This window comes from Malus sylvestris, chromosome 2 (assembly GCF_916048215.2).
Source record: "Malus sylvestris chromosome 2, drMalSylv7.2, whole genome shotgun sequence".
Lineage (NCBI taxonomy): Eukaryota > Viridiplantae > Streptophyta > Magnoliopsida > Rosales > Rosaceae > Malus > Malus sylvestris.
Genome location: NC_062261.1, coordinates 919,519 through 941,355, shown reverse-complemented (window position 1 = coordinate 941,355; position 21,837 = coordinate 919,519). Strand labels below are relative to the sequence as shown.

General features: G+C 39.3%; 4 protein-coding genes and 2 long non-coding RNA genes across 7 annotated transcripts; 4 read left to right on the top strand and 2 right to left on the bottom strand.

Moving 5' to 3' along the window:
- Positions 1-1,616: 1,616 nt before the first annotated feature.
- On the top strand, positions 1,617-5,845 carry LOC126614038 (uncharacterized). The gene is made up of 8 exons (XM_050281676.1): positions 1,617-1,934; positions 2,126-2,256; positions 2,838-3,792; positions 4,221-4,312; positions 4,429-4,503; positions 4,648-4,709; positions 4,782-4,851; positions 5,033-5,845. The coding sequence occupies exons 1-8, from the start codon at positions 1,745-1,747 to the stop codon at positions 5,750-5,752; spliced, it is 2,295 nt and encodes a 764-aa protein (XP_050137633.1). The 5' UTR covers positions 1,617-1,744; the 3' UTR covers positions 5,753-5,845.
- Positions 5,846-7,772: 1,927 nt separating this feature from the next.
- On the top strand, positions 7,773-10,414 carry LOC126614037 (transmembrane 9 superfamily member 11-like). The gene is made up of 2 exons (XM_050281675.1): positions 7,773-7,931; positions 8,152-10,414. The coding sequence occupies exon 2, from the start codon at positions 8,173-8,175 to the stop codon at positions 10,144-10,146; it is 1,974 nt and encodes a 657-aa protein (XP_050137632.1). The 5' UTR covers positions 7,773-7,931; positions 8,152-8,172; the 3' UTR covers positions 10,147-10,414.
- A 684-nt stretch (positions 10,415-11,098) lies between these two features.
- On the top strand, positions 11,099-15,937 carry LOC126614036 (adenylate kinase 5, chloroplastic). 2 transcript variants are annotated; one of them, XM_050281673.1, is made up of 19 exons: positions 11,100-11,375; positions 11,481-11,582; positions 11,859-11,987; positions 12,072-12,206; positions 12,581-12,727; positions 12,871-12,945; positions 13,051-13,144; positions 13,420-13,457; positions 13,569-13,697; positions 13,798-13,833; positions 13,900-13,980; positions 14,063-14,201; positions 14,364-14,443; positions 14,569-14,634; positions 14,762-14,791; positions 14,866-14,975; positions 15,248-15,385; positions 15,487-15,516; positions 15,604-15,937. In XM_050281673.1, exons 1-19 carry the CDS (start codon positions 11,187-11,189, stop codon positions 15,626-15,628), a joined length of 1,773 nt encoding a protein of 590 aa, XP_050137630.1. In that variant the 5' UTR covers positions 11,100-11,186; the 3' UTR covers positions 15,629-15,937. The 2 variants fall into 2 exon arrangements, with proteins under 2 accessions (XP_050137631.1, XP_050137630.1); XM_050281674.1 differs by lacking the exon at positions 15,487-15,516 and having other exon boundaries at positions 11,099-11,375.
- A 1,637-nt stretch (positions 15,938-17,574) lies between these two features.
- On the bottom strand, positions 17,575-18,366 carry LOC126614033 (uncharacterized). The gene is made up of 2 exons (XR_007620253.1): positions 18,206-18,366; positions 17,575-18,092 (listed from the first exon to the last, which is right to left on the bottom strand). It is a non-coding gene; the product is annotated as an uncharacterized LOC126614033 (long non-coding RNA).
- A 3-nt stretch (positions 18,367-18,369) lies between these two features.
- LOC126614031 (sugar transport protein 7-like) lies at positions 18,370-21,094 on the top strand. Its single transcript, XM_050281670.1, has 4 exons — positions 18,370-18,756; positions 19,380-19,699; positions 19,785-20,411; positions 20,502-21,094. The coding sequence occupies exons 1-4, from the start codon at positions 18,612-18,614 to the stop codon at positions 20,964-20,966; spliced, it is 1,557 nt and encodes a 518-aa protein (XP_050137627.1). The 5' UTR covers positions 18,370-18,611; the 3' UTR covers positions 20,967-21,094.
- Positions 18,555-19,371, bottom strand: LOC126614034 (uncharacterized). The gene is made up of 2 exons (XR_007620254.1): positions 19,113-19,371; positions 18,555-18,823 (listed from the first exon to the last, which is right to left on the bottom strand). It is a non-coding gene; the product is annotated as an uncharacterized LOC126614034 (long non-coding RNA).
- Positions 21,095-21,837: the final 743 nt, after the last annotated feature.

Sequence of the window (21,837 nt, the reverse complement as noted above, 5' to 3'; positions counted from 1 at the left end):
TTAAATCATGGGAGGTTCTTTTCTATTTCTTCCAACTGCCTTTGCTTGTAAATATTAAATAAAAATTTTCACCATTAAATGGCAACCAAAGCCAGCCAAGAAAAAGATTCAAACAAACCTTCAATAATCTTTATCTATTTCGATCTCACCAAGTACCAAATTTGATTTGATTGTGTTAGAAATCAAATATGATATAAAAGCGAAAGTGGAAGAATAGAGAGAGACGAGAGAGAGAGAGAGAGAGAGAGAGAGAGAGGGAGAGAGAGAGATTGGGAGAAGAAAATCAAAGTGTGTACTTTCATTATCATTAGACGCCTTTGTATAGGTAAGAGTAACTTGAAGGAAAAGCCCAAGTACCTCTAATTTACATCAATGATCGATAAGCATTAACTAATACTACACAATTGGTTACGAATACGGACAACCACATAGACATAAATATTTACAACACTCCCCATTGGATGTCCATGTGTTAATGAAGTTATGTCTATTATGATAGTTACCTCAATAAAACCTTGCTTGAAAAACCCAATGGGACAAAACCAAAGTAAAGAAGAAAATCGAGCACAATTTTGGAAACACTAGTAAGGTGTTGGACGCACATAACGTTGCCTTGCTAAAACCTTGCCAAAAAAAAAACTCAGTGGGATAAAAACCTGGTTGAAGGGAAAAAAGCACAACGAGCTTATATGTCCATTATAGCATATTGTCAAAAACTCCCCATAAGAAATAACTCTGCTAGATAAGCGACTCCCCCTGATGATAGTAAGCCTTGATTTGATTGATCATCATTGTCAATTTTGAAGTAATGTGAGGAAATTGAACTTGAGCAAAACTTGACACTTGGAAGCGCAAAAGTTTATTGAGAATTGACAATAGCTGTTTGTACTCCTTCAAAGAACAAAGAAATACAAAATAAAATATAGGATTCAAAATAAATTTGTTGATGCACAAAACCGGAGGTCTTGAACCAACGTAAATCCGACCGTGAATCACACAAACGCACAAGAACACAAAGAACACAAAGATGTATCGTGGTTCACCCCAATGTTTGGGCTACGTCCACACTGATGTTGATTGTATTTCTCTGTATGAATGTATGGATTACAAGTGTGAGAGGGAGTCCCCCCCAGAGAAAGAGAGAGTTTAAGAGAGTTTCTCTGTTTGTGAGCTTTGTGGCTTCTGTATGTGAGGATGAGACCTCCTTTTTGTGAGGGGGAGGAGTCCCCTTTTATAGAATAAGGGGCTCCTCCTTTTACATATATCGTGGGCTTAATGTACCGAGGCCCAAGTAATGAGGCCCAATATAATATGGTACCAACAAAATTAGAAGTAGTTTATTACACTCCATGGTAAATATAAGTAGACCATCTATACAAATAGCCTCATAGGGCTTTCAATAATCTTATAAAAATGGGAACTCCTCCAAGAGTATATTGCAACAATATAATTTTAGTTCGAACCAACAAGAATACTCGTTAAGACAATTTATACCAAACTTATAAAGAATAGGTATTGAGTGTATGTTTTGAGCTTTGGGCTCGTATAACGTTTGGTTTGGGCTTGGGCCTTTTGCATCGTGTCCATCATTTTATTCTAAAGCATATTCCTACTGCATCCTCCTCAACGGTCCACATAGAACCGCGCACGCTTCCGTTGGGCTGCGGATCTAATACTCCGATATCAGAATTCAGACCTTCCGTCTCTCTGTGGCGGCGACAGCGCAAAAGCTCACAGGGCAGCCATGGCTGGAGGAAGAGGAAGAGGCAGAGGAAGAAGAAGACCCAACATCAATGACAGCAGCAACATAAACAGGTGCAGCGGCAGCAGAAGAGCGTCGTCGTCCTCCTCCTCAAAGTCCAAATTTCGAGGAGGTCTGTTCGTGGAAGGCGGCATTTTATCCGATTGGTCATCCCCTCAAACCGATCAGCGAGGTTGTTCGTATATCCCTGTCGAAGGATCATACTTTGCTAATTTTTTGTTTGGTTTCCGGGAAAATAATGGGAACTGGGATTCGGAACGGATGTTTTGATTTAAGTTATAACTGCGGAGATAGCCAAATATTGTTTCCAGATTGAAAAGATTCAAACTTTTGCTGTATTTAGTTTTGAGTTTTGAATTTCAGGGAAAAATCCGAATTCGAGCAACAAATCTACGTCAAAATCAGTAGCAAAAGCAGCTTCTGGGTCGAAAAGTGATTCTCGGAGATCAAATGTTACCGCTATAGGATACCAATACCCTTCTGTTGAATTTCAGGTGTGTCCTTTTGGTTCAAAAGCTTCTTCCTGCAGTTAATTTTTTTCAATAAAAGAGAAAAAGTTTCTAATTTTCCTTTGTATTTTGTCTTGTTAAATACAGTTTTAGCCGTCTAAGATGAGATTTAAATTAAGTTTCCGAAAATTTATTTAATTTAATGGATTGGGTTCTAAGTTGTGATGAAATTGTAGTTACTAGCATTTTGTGCTTGTAGTGAAGAAAATATTACTAGAGCTAAGCAGTTAACTATTTCGTCATGCTCTCGTTTAAGTAAATTATAGTTCATCGGAAGGTTTTATTCTTTGTTTGAACAGTAGTTAGTTCATGGGGAAGTTTTTAGTATGCTTTTAATTTAAGTCGCTGCAAGCAATGTTTGAAGCATAATGTATGCACTTGTCAAATGGCTACAGGCGGAGGGTCTTTGAGGTTCCGTTTTTTCTTTCTTTACTGGAAAACTTGGAGAATGTTTATGGAGATAATATGTGAATTAATTGATGCATTGGGTATTCTTTTTTGTTAACAATTAAGTAGCAGCGTTGGTTCTACATTCATGTAGTTTGGATATGCTTTGGTTTGGACAGGAGGGTTTCTATTCAGAATTACGAGAAGGCAATGATGCAGAAAAAGATATGGACGAGTCGTGCCCTTTGGTTTTAGTTGATTACGAGGATACCCAAATTTCAGCTCACGCGTTCCAAACACAACCGTCAAGTCCCAATGAAGTGGCATTTACTTATCACTACGGTTCAAGTTTTGTGTTAGGTGAAAGCTCTCATAGAGGGCTAGGGTTCTCTGAGGAACTTGAGGAAACCCCAAGTGGCGTTGAAGATTCCTCAAAGCAAATGGAAGAGCCAGAATATTCATGTTTTGACTTGGAGTCTTCTGAGAAAGATGTGGATGCCAATGACGGGATGGACTGTGAAGTTGGCGAAGAGATGGCTGAAGAGATGCCAACAGAGATGTTGTCGCCCAAGAAGAACTCAGGCTTTTTGTCAATTGGTGGCATGAGATTGTACACCCAAGATATTTCTGATGAAGAAAGTGAAGAAGAAGAAAATGGAGAGTCACTGTATGAGGGAAGCTCAGGCTCTTCTGAGTCTGGAGAACGACTTGGATCCTCTGAAAGTGAAGACTCTGAAGAAATGTCTGATAGTGATTCAGATATAGACGATGATGTTGCAGAAGATTATTTAGTGGGAATTGGTGGGAGTTACAACATTTTAAGTTCCAAATTTTTGGTAGAACAGGATTTGGATGAGCCGGATAAGAATAGCTCTCTGAGGAGTGGCTTTGATGAAACTTTGCAGAAGTTGGGCGGAATTGCTCTTCAGGATGCATCTAGGGAATATGGTAGGAAGAAGGGCCAGTCACAGAAGAAACATAATGTGAATGAAAGACATGCTCGGTCTTTGGCTATAGATGACCTAATGCTTTTAAAGGATCCAAGAAAGCATACAAAAAAGAAGCCCGTTGCTAAGTATCCTCAGTCTTGGCCTGCAAAAGCTCAAAGGAGTAAATTCTCAAGAACTTTTCCTGGTATAAGATATTTTCTTTCTCAGTTTGGCTTCGTATGTGTAGCTTGGTTAACATGTGTCTGTTCCATGAAAGGGATGTGATCTGGCAATGGCTGAGTCAAGTTCATAATGAATTTCAGCGGATTAACATTTATGTGCTTTGCCTTTTCAGTTGGAGAAGCAAATGAGCTTTCTCATGTTTTTCGTAGTTTCTAGTATTCCTAGTATCCTGTAGATGAATATGATTTGAAGTGCATGGTTTCGAAGTTAGATCTCAATTAGAATGACTATGCGGGTAAAATTTCCCACTTATCATGGGTTAATAAATGTCTGAGGACTGTTTGTATATCAGAGAGAGGATTCCTGTATGATATTGTAATATTTTTCGATTGATTGTCATTCATGCCTTTGTCTCATGCTAGATATTGTTCTAACTGACTTTCCATTCAGGAGAAAAAAAGAAACATCGTAAAGAAAGGATGGTTGAGAAGCGCAGGGAGAGAATGCTGCGCCGAGGTGTTGATCTTGAGCGCATAAATTTGGTAAACTCCTTTGTTGTTTTCAATGAAGTTGTGTGCTGGTCAGTAACTCATGGAGGATATAATGTGCAATGCATTATACTTGGACTGTATTACATCTATATTCTTTTCTATTTTAGAAAATGGAGCAAATTGTTTCGGATGGAGTAGATATGTTTTCTTTTCAGCCTATGCATTCCAGGGATTGTTCCCAGGTATGGAATTTCGATTTATCTCCTTAATTTGATGTTTGTAACTTATTTGATCCTCTTAGTTTTACCGTTTACACTTTCTGTGGGCACTTCATTTTCGTCAAGTGTTAGCCTTTGTTTGATAGTTGGTGTTTTTGAATATTTTAGGTGCAGCGATTAGCCGCAATTTATCACCTAAGGAGTTCCTGCCAAGGATCTGGCAAGAAGAGGTAAATCATTTTGTTTCGTTAATTATAGTTATATAAAGAAAACGTGGAATTGATGTTTTTTTCTTTTCCCAGGTTTGTGACAGTGATGCAGACACAACACACAGGCATGCCATCGTCAATTGATAGACTTCGTCTTGAAAAGGTTAATCACATTTCATGCTTACAAGTTACAATTAGTGTATTGTAAGGTCTGGCCCTGCATTTTTCATACTTTATGTTTCTCATTGCCTTTCTGTTTCTGCTCTGGAACATAATCACTATATACTTCGATCCTCTACGTATGCATGTGCAGCAAAATTCAGTGATTGTTTTCTATATTTCAGCTGATTGGAGCTGACATGGAGGATGCTGATTTCTCTGTTGTTGAGCCTGGTAGAGACAAAAACAGGTCAAGGAAAATTGGAAAAGGGATTGATTTTAAGACACCGGAATCTAAACAATCCAGCCAAAGAAAGACACCGAAGACCTCAGCCAAACGTGGCAGTGGAAAAATGGATTCATATGCTAATGCACCAGTATCATTTGTGTCAAGTGGTGTAATGCAATCAGCAACTGAGAGTGTAACTGTTGACTCGATAGACGCAAGTTGCAAAAGCAAGGCTGTTGCTGAGTCAACTGAATATCGTTCGTTTGAGGTACACACTAAGGGTTTTGGATCGAAAATGCTGGCTAAAATGGGATATATCGAAGGTGGTGGATTAGGAAAAGATGGACAAGGCATGGCTGCGCCCATTGAAGTGATCCAACGGCCTAAATCACTTGGGTTGGGTGTGGAGTTCCCCAGCCCCGTTGAGATCCCAGTCAGTAGAACACCCCCAGTCAAGAATAACGCAGTAAAGAGTAACCCGATAAGAAGCAGATCTCAAACTCAGAGTCAAAGAGTCGGAGCTTTTGAAAGGCATACCAAAGGATTTGGCTCGAAGATGATGGCGAAGATGGGATTTGTTGAAGGCACTGGATTGGGGAAAGATTCACAAGGCATTGTCAACCCTCTAGCTGCAGTCAGGCTACCAAAGTCGAGGGGATTAGGTGCCTCAGGTTAAGTTAATTTTAATTTATATTTGCTTACTTGTAGAACTTCTGTCATTGAAAATAAAACGTGGTAGGGTTACCATCAAAAGCCACAAAGTTTTAAATGTCTTCTTTACGAGAAAACCTTTCTGCCCCGGTTTTACTGTCCCTGGTTCGCCTTCTTTCCATCTCTCTCCTCACGTGATTGGCCAAAGGAGGAGACACGAAGGGATGTTGAAACCGGGGCAGGGAAGTATTTTTCCGGTTCGGGGCTGGTTTCGAGAGCCATGGTCTTCTTAAGTACTCTTCATCCTTTTGCATCTGAATTATCTTGCAAGCAATCATATGGTGCACCAAATTTGTGATTCCATTAGATGGCACTGGAAATTGGAATTGCCTCTCCACCTTTTTGTTTATTATTAGTTGAATAGGACTTATCATATGCACATGAAAGAATAACATCAACTTGTCTAATTCGACACAATCTGAGGACATAAGGGTGCGTTTGTTGCACCAGACTATCTCGGACTGGACTAGCTTTAGGGACTAAGCTGGACTGTCTTATATTAGACTAAGCTGGACTAACTTAGTGAAGCGTTTGGTGCAGTGTCGGACTAAAAAACTAAATAAAATAACAAATTATAATATTATATTTTTAATATATATCTAATAATATTTTATTATTAATTCAACTTTGTTTTTCCCTAAAAGTTCGAACAAACACTTCTACCTCTCTCCAGAAAGTTTTTACTTTTGTTCCTCTTTGGTTCCGTCCCCAATTCTTGCTTTCCTCCCATCATTTTCCTGCAAAAGGCTTCAAGACCAAGTTTCCTGCAAAATTGTACCCTTCTCCTCCCTCTCTGTCTCTTAATCTCTCTTCGTCCCCAACTCTCTCCCCTTCTCTATCCATTTTTCTCCGGAATTTTCTGGAGAAAAGGGAATCTTTATGGGAATTTTCTGGGAATTTTCGAAAATAAGGTAGAATTTTTCTATTGAGACTGATGATGTTATTGTTTTGCTTCTTCTTCTTTTTTTTTTCTTCGGATTTTGGTGGTTGGATTTTGAGATTTAGGTTGTGAGTGGGTTTGGGTTTCAAATCTGGGCAGATGGAGTTGCCCAGAAGCATGGAGACTTGCAGCTTTCATACGACATGCAGACAATTTTGAGAACGGGACTAGCAATCCCATAGTTTTTTAGGGGTTTCACTAAGACCGGCTAATCCCATGGTTAGTCGGAGCGAGTGAAGGTTAGTGCCATTAAAGTTACTCCCACCAGGTACCAAACACGGGACTGGACTAACCCTTAGTCCAGTCCAATCCAATGAGAATTAACGAGGGCAAACAAACGCCCCCTAATTGTTTAAAATATGGCCAATGACTTCATATGCTAGCTTGGGCCAGTTGTTAAAGTCGGCTCGTTCTTTTGCATCTAAATTTGAATCATCTTTTATCAAAACGAGACGTTTTCTCGTTATTTGCATTTAAATTCAAATCCTCTAATATCAAAACGTGAAAACGATTCATTTGCATGCTATGTATTATATCTTACATGTTCTACTAGTTTTATGTTTTTCGAGTAGGGGAAAATTACCAACGGGCAAGCTCAAATCCATTAACCAACCCATTGACAAAAAAAAAATCCATTGACTGTGTTTGATTCTTGGTAATTTTGATATTGAAGTTTATACTAATTGGACAAAGTCACATCAAAATATTAAATTTACTTCATGACTTAAATAACGTAACATTTTGTTAATTATTCAAAAATGGTATTATTTGGCCAGAGAGAGACTATATAGGTAAGTCTCATTACTGAGCGGTTTATCGTAAATTTTATAAAAATCATATGCAACAGGATCTCTTTCTTTATTTGATTTCTAATCTCTTTAACCGACGTGTTAATGACTTAACAACAACGTTCTCAAATAAATAAATGTGACCAAAAAAAAAAAAAGTCTCACTGAGGAAAAATTAGGCAAAATGGCAATTCTTGGAAAATGACATAAATTTAATTAATTAAAATGGTAAATGGAGGGCCGAGATCTGTCCAGAAAAAGGCCAAAAGTTTGGCACTCTTTTGAAAATCCAACCTTATAAAACTTGCACCCCAAATTCCTCTCACTCGCATTTGCGGAGCTTCGAGATCTCGCTCTGCTGCTCCACTTCTCAGAACGCGCTCTTCAGGTCGTCCATGTCTGATACTCCAATAAAGGTCAGTGCAGATCCTTCCTCATTTCATTTGGGTATAAAGAAAAAGATGGAGTTTTTATGTCTTTTGCTGCTTATTTGGTTGTTTATAGATCTTTAATGATGTGCAAGTTATGGTTTTGATTGGCTTTTGTGATTGAATTTTGGTTGAATTTGAAAACCCATATGGAAATTGTGCTGATTTTTTGTTTTTGTTGCGTATTTTCACTTCTGGGTTCCCCCAGATCTGACTCAAACATTGAAGAATGGACGTTTCTCATCGATTCACGATCTGTGCTTTTACCGTTTTGTTGATTTTTGAATCCGGATATGGGTTTTACCTTCCGGGTAGTTACCCTCACAAGTACCTTGTTGGGAGCAAGTTAGGGGTGAAAGTGAATTCTCTGACTTCCATTGATACCGAGCTGCCCTATAGCTATTACAGTCTCCCCTTTTGTCAGCCCCCAGATGGTGTTAAGGACAGTGCCGAGAATCTTGGTGAGTTCCTTATGGGGGACCGCATTGAGAACTCTCCATATCGGTTTAAGATGCACACCAATGAGACTGAGATCTTCTTGTGTGAGACGGGTCCATTGTCGGCAGATAAGTTCAGTCTCTTGAAGCAGAGGATTGATGAGATGTATCAGGTCAATCTGATTCTTGATAATTTGCCTGCGATCCGGTATACCAAGAAGGAGGGATTTTTGTTGCGGTGGACTGGGTATCCTGTGGGAATTAAGGTTAAGGATGTGTACTATGTGTTTAACCATTTAAAGTTTAAGGTGCTTGTTCATAGATATGAAGAGCCCAACGTAGCACGTGTGATGGGTACTGGCGATGGGTCGGAGGTGATCCCAGCAGTTGCTAAATCAGATTCGGATGAGCCTGGTTATATCATTGTTGGGTTTGAGGTGATACCTTGCAGTTTCATGCACAATGTGGATTCTGTGAAGAAGTTGAAAATGTATGAAAAGTACCCTGCAAAGATACAGTGTGATCCCACCACTGTGGCAATGCCGATTAATGAAAAGCAGTCGGTCGTATTCACATATGAGGTTGAATTCGAGGAGAGTGACATCAAGTGGCCCTCACGGTGGGATGCTTATTTGAAGATGGAGGGATCCAAAGTCCATTGGTTCTCTATTCTCAATTCTCTGATGGTGATTACTTTCCTTGCTGGTATTGTCCTTGTGATCTTCTTGAGAACTGTTCGGCGGGATCTTACTCGTTATGAAGAGCTTGACAAAGAGGCCCAAGCACAGATGAATGAGGAGCTGTCTGGCTGGAAGCTTGTTGTAGGGGATGTTTTCCGTGCTCCAAGCAACCCTGCCCTGTTGTGTATAATGGTTGGTGATGGTGTTCAGATCCTTGGGATGGCAGTGGTGACCATACTTTTTGCTGCTCTGGGGTTCATGTCGCCTGCTTCTCGTGGGACACTTATTACAGGTATGCTGTTTTTCTTTATGATCCTTGGTGGTGCAGCTGGTTATGTTGCTGTTCGTCTTTGGAGGACAATTGGCTGTGGAGATCACAAGGGATGGGTTTCGGTCTCATGGAAGGTTGCTTGTTTCTTCCCCGGAATTGCCTTTTTGATTCTGACCACTTTGAATTTCCTGTTGTGGGGTAGTCACAGCACAGGAGCCATTCCATTTTCTATCTTTGTTATTCTCCTTTTGCTGTGGTTCTGCATTTCTGTTCCCCTTACTCTTGTTGGTGGATACCTTGGGGCCAAGGCACCTCACATAGAGTACCCAGTTCGAACCAATCAAATTCCTAGGGAAATCCCTGCGCAGAAATACCCGTCCTGGCTGTTGGTTCTTGGGGCTGGCACTCTCCCCTTTGGCACCCTATTCATTGAGCTCTTCTTTATCATGTCCAGCATTTGGATGGGCCGTGTCTATTATGTGTTTGGGTTTCTCTTCATCGTATTGATCCTTCTCGTTGTGGTCTGTGCTGAGGTTTCTCTGGTTCTAACCTACATGCATCTTTGTGTGGAGGACTGGAAATGGTGGTGGAAGTCATTCTTTGCTTCTGGTTCGGTTGCCATATACATTTTCCTGTACTCCGTAAACTACCTTGTATTTGATCTCAAGAGCCTGAGCGGACCTGTCTCTGCGACTCTTTACTTGGGGTATTCGCTCCTCATGGTTGTGGCGATCATGCTTGCGACAGGCACAGTCGGGTTCCTCTCTTCGTTCTGGTTCGTGCACTACCTGTTCTCTTCGGTGAAGCTGGACTGAAGAACGTTTAGCAACTCAGAAGATCAGCAAGTAAAGAAGAGTTACCGGCGATCATTCGTGGAAGACAGAGTGCAAACTTTTACAGATGTTCTATCCTGTGTTACTTTTCATTTCTATCGCGTTAGGGAACTTAGTTCGTTCTAATAACCAATGTTTCGTCCAGTTTTGCTAAATTCTTTAATAGATGAACATCACACTATCGATTATAGCTCGATACGGACGTTTATTTGCAGCAAGTGTTTTTGGAATCTAAAGATATTTTCTCTGATTCAGTCATTTAAAAGTACTTTTAAACGAGCTTGTAGTTTTCAAAGAGGGAGAATCCAATTCGAATCCTATACCTTAAAAACATACATACTCCAAATTTAGACTAGTTAAATATTTTGCATTGAGAAGGGTTTGTCCGGGCACACAGTGGTACCCGATTTTGTTTGGGACTATTTCTCTTAATCGCGAAATTCGATCACTTGTCAACTACGAAACTTAAAAATCTCTCGCTTAACGTAGTACTAAATGATTCAAATGTTGTTAGCATTTTTTTCTTATAAAAAACATAGTAGTTTTTTTTTTTTTTTTGGGTCAAACGTTATTAGAAACATTTTTATTCATCTGAACTCTTCCTGAGAATTTATTTTCCTGATGGAAATAAATTAACGTTGTCATCATTAGCATCCAACTTTTCTAATTCATCCAATATTAAATAAATTTAATAGATCTTGAATAGTAATGTTTTTCAGTGTGCCGAGAATACGGCATGATACACAAAATATTATAATACAAATGATTGGATACTTAAAAAACAAAATTGCAACCATTTGTATTATAATGCTTGGTGTACGTAGTAGTATTCTCGTTACATTAAAAAACCTTGAATAGGGGAGGACAAAAATGTCAATCCCACTTTAAAGAGTAGAGCCTTTTTCAACAGAGAAAACCAGAACTAGTGGTGTCAGTTTTTCGGTTAGCTTCAGCCGCTTATAGTTCTTAGCCTCCTCCCTCCCTCTCCCTCTCTCATTCACACAGAGAGAGAAGAAGAAAGAATGTTGCTCCACTCTCTCTCTCCTCTTCACTCCTCCAATGTCTACTCTTCCTCTCTCTTCCCCTTCCCTCCCTCTCCCTCTCTTTCCTCTTCTTCTTCTTCCTCTCTCTCCCTCGAAACGTCTTCGAACCGTATCTGCTCTCTGCGTCTCTACAGCAATGCCCACTTGAGGATCACCTACAAATCCAACGTAGAGAAATAAAAAAACACATCGACGTTGTGTTTATGTTTATGTCAATTTTCTCTTCTTAATCAACAATGTTTGTTGTGTATTTTGTGCTCCGTTTTTTGGCAGGGACTGAAGCTCAACGGTTCTCTGAAAGAGCCTCTGAAGGTGATGATATCCGGTGCACCGGCGTCCGGCAAAGGCACTCAATGTGAATTGATTGTCAACAAGGTAACCATTTTAGGATCCGTTCGGGGTTGCTTCTTTAAAAAACACTTGTTTAGTTGTTTATGCTAGAAGTGCTTTTATCATTAACACATTGAAATCTTTAGTAAAAATCCAAGTGCTTTCCCAGAAGGCGCTTCTATGACCCCTAAACGCTTTTAAGTTTTTTTGCTAAACATAGGCAGAAGCGCTTTTGTTGTCAAAATGTACTTTTAGCCTCTTTTAGCAGTTACAGAAGTAGTCCCAAACAAGCTATAATATACAAGGCCTTGCATTCTTCAGTTTGGATTGGTACACATATCAACGGGGGACCTTCTCAGAGCTGAAGTGTCATCCGGGACGGAAATTGGAAACAAGGCCAAAGAGTTCATGAATGCCGGTTGTCTGGTCCCCGATGAAGTCGTGACAGCGGTATTATTCCATGAACTCATCATGACTGAAAATCTCACATTATTTGTAATCGTATCATAGATTCATAATCACTTGCTTTTGTAGATGGTGACAGCACGGTTATCACGCGATGATGCAAAGGAAAAAGGGTGGCTTCTTGATGGATATCCGCGGAGTTTTAACCAAGCGCAAAGTTTGCAAAAATTGAAGATTATACCAGATGTGTACATTGTGTTAGATGTATGTGAGTCTCATATATAACGAGTGTTATCTGCTTAACCGATTGCCATCAAAACTTTCTCCCCAAGTAACCTAGTTTCACGTTCAATTCTTTCTTTCGAGAAGCATTTAAGTCATCGTTTTAAGGAAGCTGACTAAAGCTTCCAAGTTTGCTTAATTTCCTATGATGTATGTTAGCTGTTTCATTTGATTCAAACTCATAAATCGTAGTTTTGTGAGCGACATTTGATTAGAAAATTATTAATTTTCCAAAACAGGTAGTTTTGTATGTGTAATATATAGAAGTTATTTCGATTTGTCACCTTACTTCCTTCTGTATGAACTTTGTACAAATAGAATTGATCTTTACATAGTTTTTATTCCGTAATACTCAGGTTCCTGATGAAACTCTAATCGACAGATGTGTTGGAAGAAGGCTAGACCCAGTTACAGGGAAGATCTACCATATAAAAAGTTTCCCTCCGGAGAATGAGGAGATTAAAGCAAGACTTATTACTCGTCCTGATGACACCGAGGAAAAAGTATGATTTGAACATCTTGAATTTCTAATCTCTAATTTCCGGTAACTTGTAAGCGATTTCATATGTTATGTGGCAAAACTTTGGAGCAGTTAAACTCAATTGGTACCTCAAAATCTTTTGAGCTTATTCTGTTTGCCGTCTAGGTGAAGTCGCGTCTTGAAATATACAAGAAAAATGCAGATTCAATCTCAGCCACATACTCGAATATCATGAAAAAGGTGTTTGTTAATTGACATCTTGTATATCATTTTTCCTTTTACCATTGTTGTATATGAATCTGTGTAAACAACTTTATGCTTTACACTATATCGTTTGAAACACAGATCGATGGAAACCATTCGAAGGATGTTGTTTTCGAAGTAATAGACTCTATACTATCGCAAGTGCAGAAAGATAAAGAAATGAAGATCAAATTAGGTAACTCTCTTCAGAATCTGAAGCACATTTGTATGAGTTTCGCTGACTTAAATCATTAATACTTGGAACCGAGTCTTAATCTGTTTTCGGTCATGTTACTTTTACCTAAATGACTTTCAAATTTCAATGTTGCATGATGATTTTTATACGCATCTAAAGTTTGAAGAGAGCAGTGACCTAGTAAAATCATACTGAAATTCGAAATTTTCCGTTCTCCACGAATTAACTAAACTTTTGTGGTTTTGTCAAATTCCATCTCTCTCTCTCTGCACTAGGAAAAAGTTGGAGTGGCTCAAATCCGTCTTCAGTTGAGGTATATGTTTAGTTAATTCAGCATGACTGTTTAGCTATCGAATCAGCCATCGTTAATCCAGATGAGTAATATGCTATGGTTCCGTTTAATTCTTCTTTCACAATTTTACAGGATAACTGGAGGGGAATTCCTACTAAATTGAATAACGTTCCACATTCTCGAGAAATTAGGAAATATTTCTATGAGGATGTGCTGCAGGCCACCAAAAGAGCAATAAACAATGGAAGAACTCGACTAAAGGTTTCTTACCGGTCATTTCTACAGTGCATCTATGATCATATATAAAACCATTGGTCTCGAAAGGCATGTTAAAGTACACATCTTATTTCCAAATTGGCAGGTAGAGATCAATATTCCGGAGCTGAACCCAGAAATGGTAAGGGGGCATATACCTTAGTTTTCTCAAATCTGTTTGGAGTTGACTATATCTTATGATCAACAGGATGTTTATCGAATAGGAACCTTAACGGAACTTGTTCGAACTATTGCTCTTTCATTTGCAGATGATGGGAAACATGTCAAGGTAATTTGATCCTGGTGGTTTATATTAGTGACCAATGATGATTTAAGCTTTGCTTGCATTCATTCAAATTTTTCCTTGTCAGGTTTGCGTTCAAGGCTCGATGGGGGAAGGCGCTCTTGCTGGAATGCCCTTACAGCTTGCTGGTACTCGAAAAATCTTGGAGTTCATGGACTGGGGTGAATACGAAGCTATGGGGACGTTCATCAACATTGGTTCTATAGGTACAGAAATGTTACGCATCCGTCTACTAAACAGTTGATGTTCATTTCACTTCAGTATATTACATTATCCGACTTGCCTTGAGACATTAGATTCATGATCTTCCTTTATAAATTTACGAAAAATGTATACATCAACGCAACATTTCTACATATCAAGTGCAGGTGGCAAAGAGGTAGAAGAGCAAGATGACCTGTTTATCTTAGTAGCTCCTCAGAATGCTGTTGGGAATTGTATTATTGATGTAAGTATATATATCTCCAGGGTCGAATACTCCACGACTATATTCGTAGAGAGCAAAATTGTACTTGACATGGCTTTCTTTCTACCTTTCTGTTGTTATTAAGAGCCCTTTGCTTAAATTTACAGGATCTAAGAGCCATGACTGATGCTGCAGGGAACCGACCAGTAATTCTTATCAATCCTAGGCTCAAGGTTAGTTTCTATACTACATTTGATGAAATGATTTGCACTCGGGATTGCTTATAGCCGCAAGTGTTAAGTAACACTAAGAAATTTTTTCCTTTTAAGTGGACATACTGATGAAGTTTTTAAATTTCAGGATTTACCCGCTTCGAGTGGAATCATGCAAGTAAGTGAAGAACTCGTGACCTGAATTAAATTCATAGAAACCGATCAGTTTCTTGACTATGTCTCGTTCTATAGACCATGGGACGCGACAAGAGATTGGAGTATGCTTCATCATTCGAAAATTGCTATTTCTTTCGGCTTCTCTATTATGCAGGAACCCAGTATCCAATTATGGGTGCTCTCCGGTAAGCTTAGCGCAACTTTCTGCTCCACTACTTCCATTTACTACTCTCGCACACTCATAAATACATGTGTTTGAGGTCGTGAAGAATTGTCTCACATCGGAAAGTTAAAAAAAACTTGCATCCAAAGAATCTGCAAATGTACTAGCTTGCAACGCAAGAAAATGGGTCAATTATGTTATTTGTCTCCTGCAATGTGCCATGCCTGAAACGTTACGATCTTATGTTGATTGACATGTTTAAGTGTTCTCATCACTTGTCACCTCGTGTTTTAGGTTTTCTTACCCGTATCGCTACGAACTGTACAAGAGGGTGGAAGATCCTTACGGGAAAGAGAAGTACGTAATATTGTCTACATTCCCCGAAAAGCCAAGTATTGATGAAGTGAACGATGCATTTGAAGGAAAGCCTAGGTAACTCTCTCGTTGAAGATTATATGTTCGTTATTTTCGTTTAATTTGAAAGACCAGCATTTCCCTGACCGAACGTTTTCATTTCGATCAAACTTTTGCAGAAATGAAAGCAAGAAAGCCGTAGGATTTTGGTAAGAAATTAAACGTTCAAATAGTTGCGGAAGTTTGTAGGTACAATGTTCTGCTATGCTGTTTTAACTGTTTTCTTTGCCTTGTAGGGGATTCTTGAGTGGTATATTTTGAGGTGGAATCTTTAGGAAGGTGATCGGGGACTGAAGAAAAAACATGTAAAATATGTCTCATCAGCAAGTTCTCACATAAGAGCCGCGAACTAAGCATACTGCGGTAAAGAGTGAATGTTGTTAACCAATTGAGTTACGTTTGAGTCACTTGTAACATGTTTTTTTTTTTGTATTTGTGCTTGATGCATTCATTGCGTGTATATATATGTATATGTATATGCATGATATATTCATACGACCACTAGCCACAAAACTAGTTATTTATAATTTTATACCGAACTTATCATTAATGAGAATCGAACTTAAAGGATTTTCCTTTTACAAACTAACAAAAAAGAAAAAATAAATAAAGAACCTAAATTTGCAGAAGCCATACAACTCACCAAGTGATCAATTTGTGGCTCACATAGCCCAACGTATCATATATGGCATGGACCACTGGATAAGACCCAGTGTAAGGATATTAAATAATTAGAAATCTAATCGTTTTTTTTACACTAAAACTTCCGGTACTGTTCATTTTAACGAAAAACCACATTTTTACACTAAAAAGTCAATCCTGATACTATTCACTTTACCTTTTATTTTGTCCTTATCGTTAAAACTCAAAGTTTTCAAACCCTTTTCATTAGTTTTCTTTATATATAAACGTATCTAATTGTTAAATAACAAATATATTAATTATATGCATGTTTCGTAAGTCCGTAACCAGTTTTCAAAATACGAGGAATGAAGAAAGGAGGAGGATTGTCTGCCCTCCAAGTTTCGGTGCCCTTCCATGCCCTCTTGTTTTGTGTGGTCACGGTTAAGTCACGTTAATATTTTATATTATTTTTTTATAAAGATAATAAAACAAAAATAAATAATAATATAAAATATTAACGTGGTTTAACCGTGACCACACAATCAGGAGGGCATGGGAGGGCACGGTAACTTGGAGGGCAGACAATCCTCCTCCATGAAGAAAAGCTTCGCAGTTACTTTTAAAGATTGCCTAATCTTTTCATTCATCTTTTTGCTTCTTTTTTTTTCCCTACCACTTATGATTGCCCTGCAATACTAGGACCAGAATGACTGGGATATTCCACAAGAATCAATCAAACACAAACAAGACTAACTCCGGCGTCCCTACGTTTTCTACCCACTACCACATTTCAGCTTCCACCTTAATGAATGGGGATCCTCGTTGGATCTTCTTTGTAAAAATCTCAGAGATATGTGAATCGTGTTCGTTCATCATATATTATGCGATCAAAAATTATTTTAAAATTTTTATTTAAAATTAAACACAAATAGTACTTGATAAAAATTAATCACGATTCATGAATTCTCATGATCATTACCAAAAGGACCCTGTTGGCACCTTAATCACTCTTTCTCTTTAAGTGTCAATCATACACACGTTGCCCTTACAGTGGATATTGAATTGACCCCATAAAGCAAATAAAGTATAATACTATGTCACTCCCACAATAATCATTCAATGCTCGTACTCACCAACTACAATCATTCAAGCCTGCAACCGTCAGCAGGACGAGAAATTGTTGTATTGTATTGATAGGATCATTTAGTCTAATTGATGTCAGTGGTATAATATGTGAAGTGTCTATCGGAACGTGGATTTAATATGTATGGTCCTGAAATACGACTATCTAATTTAATCAGTTCAAATGTTATAACATGTGAATTAGTTATAGGACGTGGATTTATATAAGAAGATATAGAATTTTGTTTTAAATAGAGAAAGGTTAAATAGAGAAAGGTTAGTTCTTCGGTAATAGTAGCGTGCAAGACACTTACTCTCTTTTAAAGAGATGAGGACCATTACATCCAGAAACTCCCTTCCCGTCCCTCCTCCAACAATTTTATTGATAACAAATGAAAGTAAACGAAAAAGATAAAGGCGGGGGACCATGCCAAGACCGCAAAGATAGAAACGATCAACGATCAACGAAAACGGTAATCAGAATAAAACGAATTGTCACGAGCATGAGTAAAAGATACAAAATCTGGAATCGTAGATCACCAATTATAAGCATAATTATCTGCCTCAAAAGAAGTTAAGTATCTACAACCTAATTTCTTTCTCTATAACTATGTATACACATAAATCGCATTTGAGGAAGTCGTTATAAACAATTCATCCAATCCATCGTAAAAAATCATAGAACCGCATTAGAACCCTTAAAAAATAAAGAAAGCACACTGCTACAGTATTAGTGTATCACTAAATATACCTATTATGTAACATATGAACTGGCTATACGACGTGATCGCGCTCCACCATCCAAAAAAATGCCCTCTGTCATCTTTCTTATCTTTTCCTTTTTCATGCGTTACGTGTAATCCAAAGCATCATACTTTAGTACAACCAAATTCCAAACAAAGAAGACAATATTTGAGAATCCAAAGCATCATACTTTAGTACAACCAAATTCCAAACAAAGAAGACAATATTTGAGAACCTGCACCAAATATGAAACCAAAAACATGCAACAAAGTCAGTTCAAGTGGAAAATTGCAAATCAACAAAAGAAAGCACGGACATTATTGACTCATCATAAACGTGAAGGGAGACCTGTCTCTATCTGATCAAGTTTCAGCTTGGTTGATATGAATTTATCAGTCAAAATCCTCGTTGGATTTCTGTGTCTGAAATTGACATATTCGAAAATTTAGACCGCTCAAGAAAAAATAATCTAAACAGAGAGAGAGCACAGCAGTACAAGGAGGATCCATAATATGGATTAAATCTCCTTTTTATAATTTAGATTAAACTAATGTATAATATCGTGGTTTCAAAGATAAATTTAAGGTTAGATATGTCACCAACTTCACATTGCAAAGAAACAAAGTGAGAACAAATTTAAGGTTAGATCCTCCTCCTTTCCCAGAAAGTTGAGAGTTTTTTTCTTTTTTTTTGTTCTCTCTCTCTGTGTCTTTCTTCTGTGTCGTGGCAGGAGCTAGCTCCTCTCTGCTTGGAAATGGCGGGAGGGTCGTTAGCGCCGACCGGCGTGGCCAAGGAGAGGGCACAGCAGTACCAAGGAAGGCTCACCCCTTATGTCATCGTTGCCTGCATTATTGCCGCCGTCGGCGGCTCGCTTTTCGGTTATGATATCGGAATTTCAGGTAACCTTTCACGTTTTTGTTGGCTAGCTCTTTGGTCTTTGCCTTTTTCAGGGTTTCATGAGGTAATCTACCGAGCCGTACAAGGAAAGAATTAGGGAATGATGACATGTAAGCAAAGTTAGTGGTGAAAAGTTCAGCTTTCTTACATGGTATCATAAATTTTGGGTAGCTGAAAATGGACAAAAAATATGGGTGCAACAGGGTGTATATCTCCTTGTGCTTATCTCTCTCCTCACGGGTGAGAAAAAGAGTCGAGGAGAGAGATATGTACAAAAAAGGGATATACAACTAGTTGCACTTAAGTTTCTTTTCTAAAAAAAAAAGTAAAGGGAGAACACATTCTTATTGTAACTTACAAATGTCAGGATGATATTGTGACGGTATCTCAAGTCAATCACATATTGCCACGTGTTTTTAACTTTCCCACATAACTGTGTGATTGATTTGAGGTACGATCACATGTCGTCTGGAATACCGCCACAGTGTCATCACCGTTGTAGGGAAGTTTTCGGACGGCCATAAAATCGGTAACATGTATGATCGTGCTTGTATGTGTGAGAAATATGGAAGCAGAAATCTTACTGAAGAATCTCTTCTAAATGTTTGGTTTTAACTGTCATTAGGCGGGGTTACGTCGATGGACGGATTTCTTAAGAAATTCTTCAAGACAGTGTACAAAAACAAGACGCATGCCCGGGAAAACAACTACTGCAAGTATGATAACCAGGGTCTTGCAGCGTTTACCTCTTCGCTGTACCTCGCCGGTTTAGTTGCATCTTTTGTGGCTTCTCCGGTCACAAGAAATTATGGACGCCGAGGAAGTATAATCTGTGGCGGAGTCAGTTTCCTCGTTGGAGCAACTCTAAACGCTTCAGCTGAGAATTTGGCCATGCTTCTCTTAGGTCGGATCATGCTTGGCGTTGGTATCGGATTTGGAAATCAGGTACCTAATTCACACAACCAATGACTTCTGTCAACAAAATGTTCGTATAAAACTGATTTCTTCTGCTTGCTTGTTTGTCTTGAAGGCTATTCCGCTATATCTTTCAGAATTAGCGCCAACGCATCTTCGAGGAGCCTTAAACATGATGTTTCAGTTAGCAACTACGCTTGGGATCTTCACAGCCAACATGATAAACTACGGGACTCAAAAACTCGAGCCATGGGGGTGGAGGCTCTCGCTAGGGCTGGCTCTAGTACCAGCTGCGGTAATGACAGTCGGAGGAATATTTCTACCCGAGACACCAAATAGCTTGATCGAACGAGGATGTAAAGAAGAAGGAAGAAAAGTTTTGGAGAGAATTAGAGGAACCAAAAATGTCAGCGCAGAGTTTCAGGACATGATGGATGCAAGCGAGTTTGCCAATGCAATAAAGCACCCGTTCAGAAACATCCTCGAGCGAAGGAACAGGCCTCAGCTCGTTATGGCAATCTTCATGCCGACGTTCCAGATCCTCACGGGGATAAATTCGATTCTGTTCTACGCTCCCGTGTTGTTTCAAAGTATGGGGTTCGGGGGAAATGCTGCTCTGTACTCCTCTGCTTTAACCGGAGCAGTTCTTGTCACGTCTACGCTGATATCCATCGCAGCAGTTGACAAACTGGGACGAAGAGTTCTGCTCATTACTGGTGGAATACAAATGATTGTATGCCAGGTAAACTTCATTACAATTCAATTAGAAAAACTAATTGAAAGTTCTAAAGACGCTTAAACGCTTAGTACTCTCTTCTTCAACGCGAAACAGGTCGTAGTCGCGGTAGTCTTGGGGTTCAAGTTCGGGGACAATCAAGAACTGTCGAAAGGATTCTCAGTACTGGTGGTGGCCGTGATTTGCCTCTTCGTGATAGCTTTCGGGTATTCATGGGGTCCTCTCGGGTGGACAGTGCCGAGCGAGATCTTCCCTCTAGAAACCCGATCAGCTGGACAGAGCATTACAGTGTCTGTGAACCTTCTGTTCACTTTCATCATCGCCCAGTCGTTTCTCTCCCTCCTGTGCGCGCTCAAATTCGGGATCTTCCTCTTCTTCGCGGGATGGATTACTATCATGAGCGTGTTTGTTTACCTGTTTCTTCCCGAAACCAAGGGGATTCCGATCGAAGAGATGATACTGATGTGGAGAAGGCACTGGTTCTGGAAGAGGATAATGCCGGAAGAATATCCTGAAGCTGACGACTCCGTTAATGTCAGGCCAAACAATTCAACAATTTGAGATATTTTAGAGCATAATGAGGTGTAAATAAAGCAGATGATCGTTGCAATTCAGTTTTAAAGGGCTTGTTTTGAAAAGTACTTTTAAAATGATTAGAAGCGTTTTTAATGAAAATATTTTTGAATTAATCCTCAGTAAAAATACAAGTAAATCAATCCAACTTTTATCCCTAAATGCAGTTTTAATCATTTTAAAAGCACTTTTAAACCATCCTAAAATATATTGAGTGGAAGCAGCCAACTAGCCTATTTCCCTTGAATCAATGTCCCTATATATGAAATTTCCGGGCACCTACATTACTCCCAACGGGGTTTTCTCCATTGCGAGGAAGTCGCGAGATGTGAGTAGCCAGTCGATCTGCCCAAGACGGACAACCAGCTGGTCGATCTGCCCAAGGCGGACAACCAGCTACTCACATCCGTTACGGGATTTAAGTGGCCGAACAATCTGTATTGGGATGAGTATCGATCTGCCTACAGTGGAAACCGTCTACTCACATGTCAGTTGCGGGATTTGAGTAGCGGAAAATCGGCCGAATACTGGCGGGCAGTTGTTGCAGGCCGGTTGTGACGCAGGCAACCAGCTCCTCACATATTGCGGGTTGCAAGTAGTCGGGTCTACGGCAGAGAATCGCTACCCAAATATCAGGATGTGAGTAGCCGAACATTCTACCCAATACATGGGAGAACCGGTGTGAGTAGCCGATCATTCTACCCGATACATGGGAGAACCGGCTACTCATATCCTGTTCGCCGGTTCGCCGGTTGATCTGTATTTCTGCCCAATACAGGCAGACAACCGCTGTATTTCTGCCCAATACAGGCAGACAACCGGCTGCGAGTAGCCGGTAAACCTACAAATACAGTCAAAC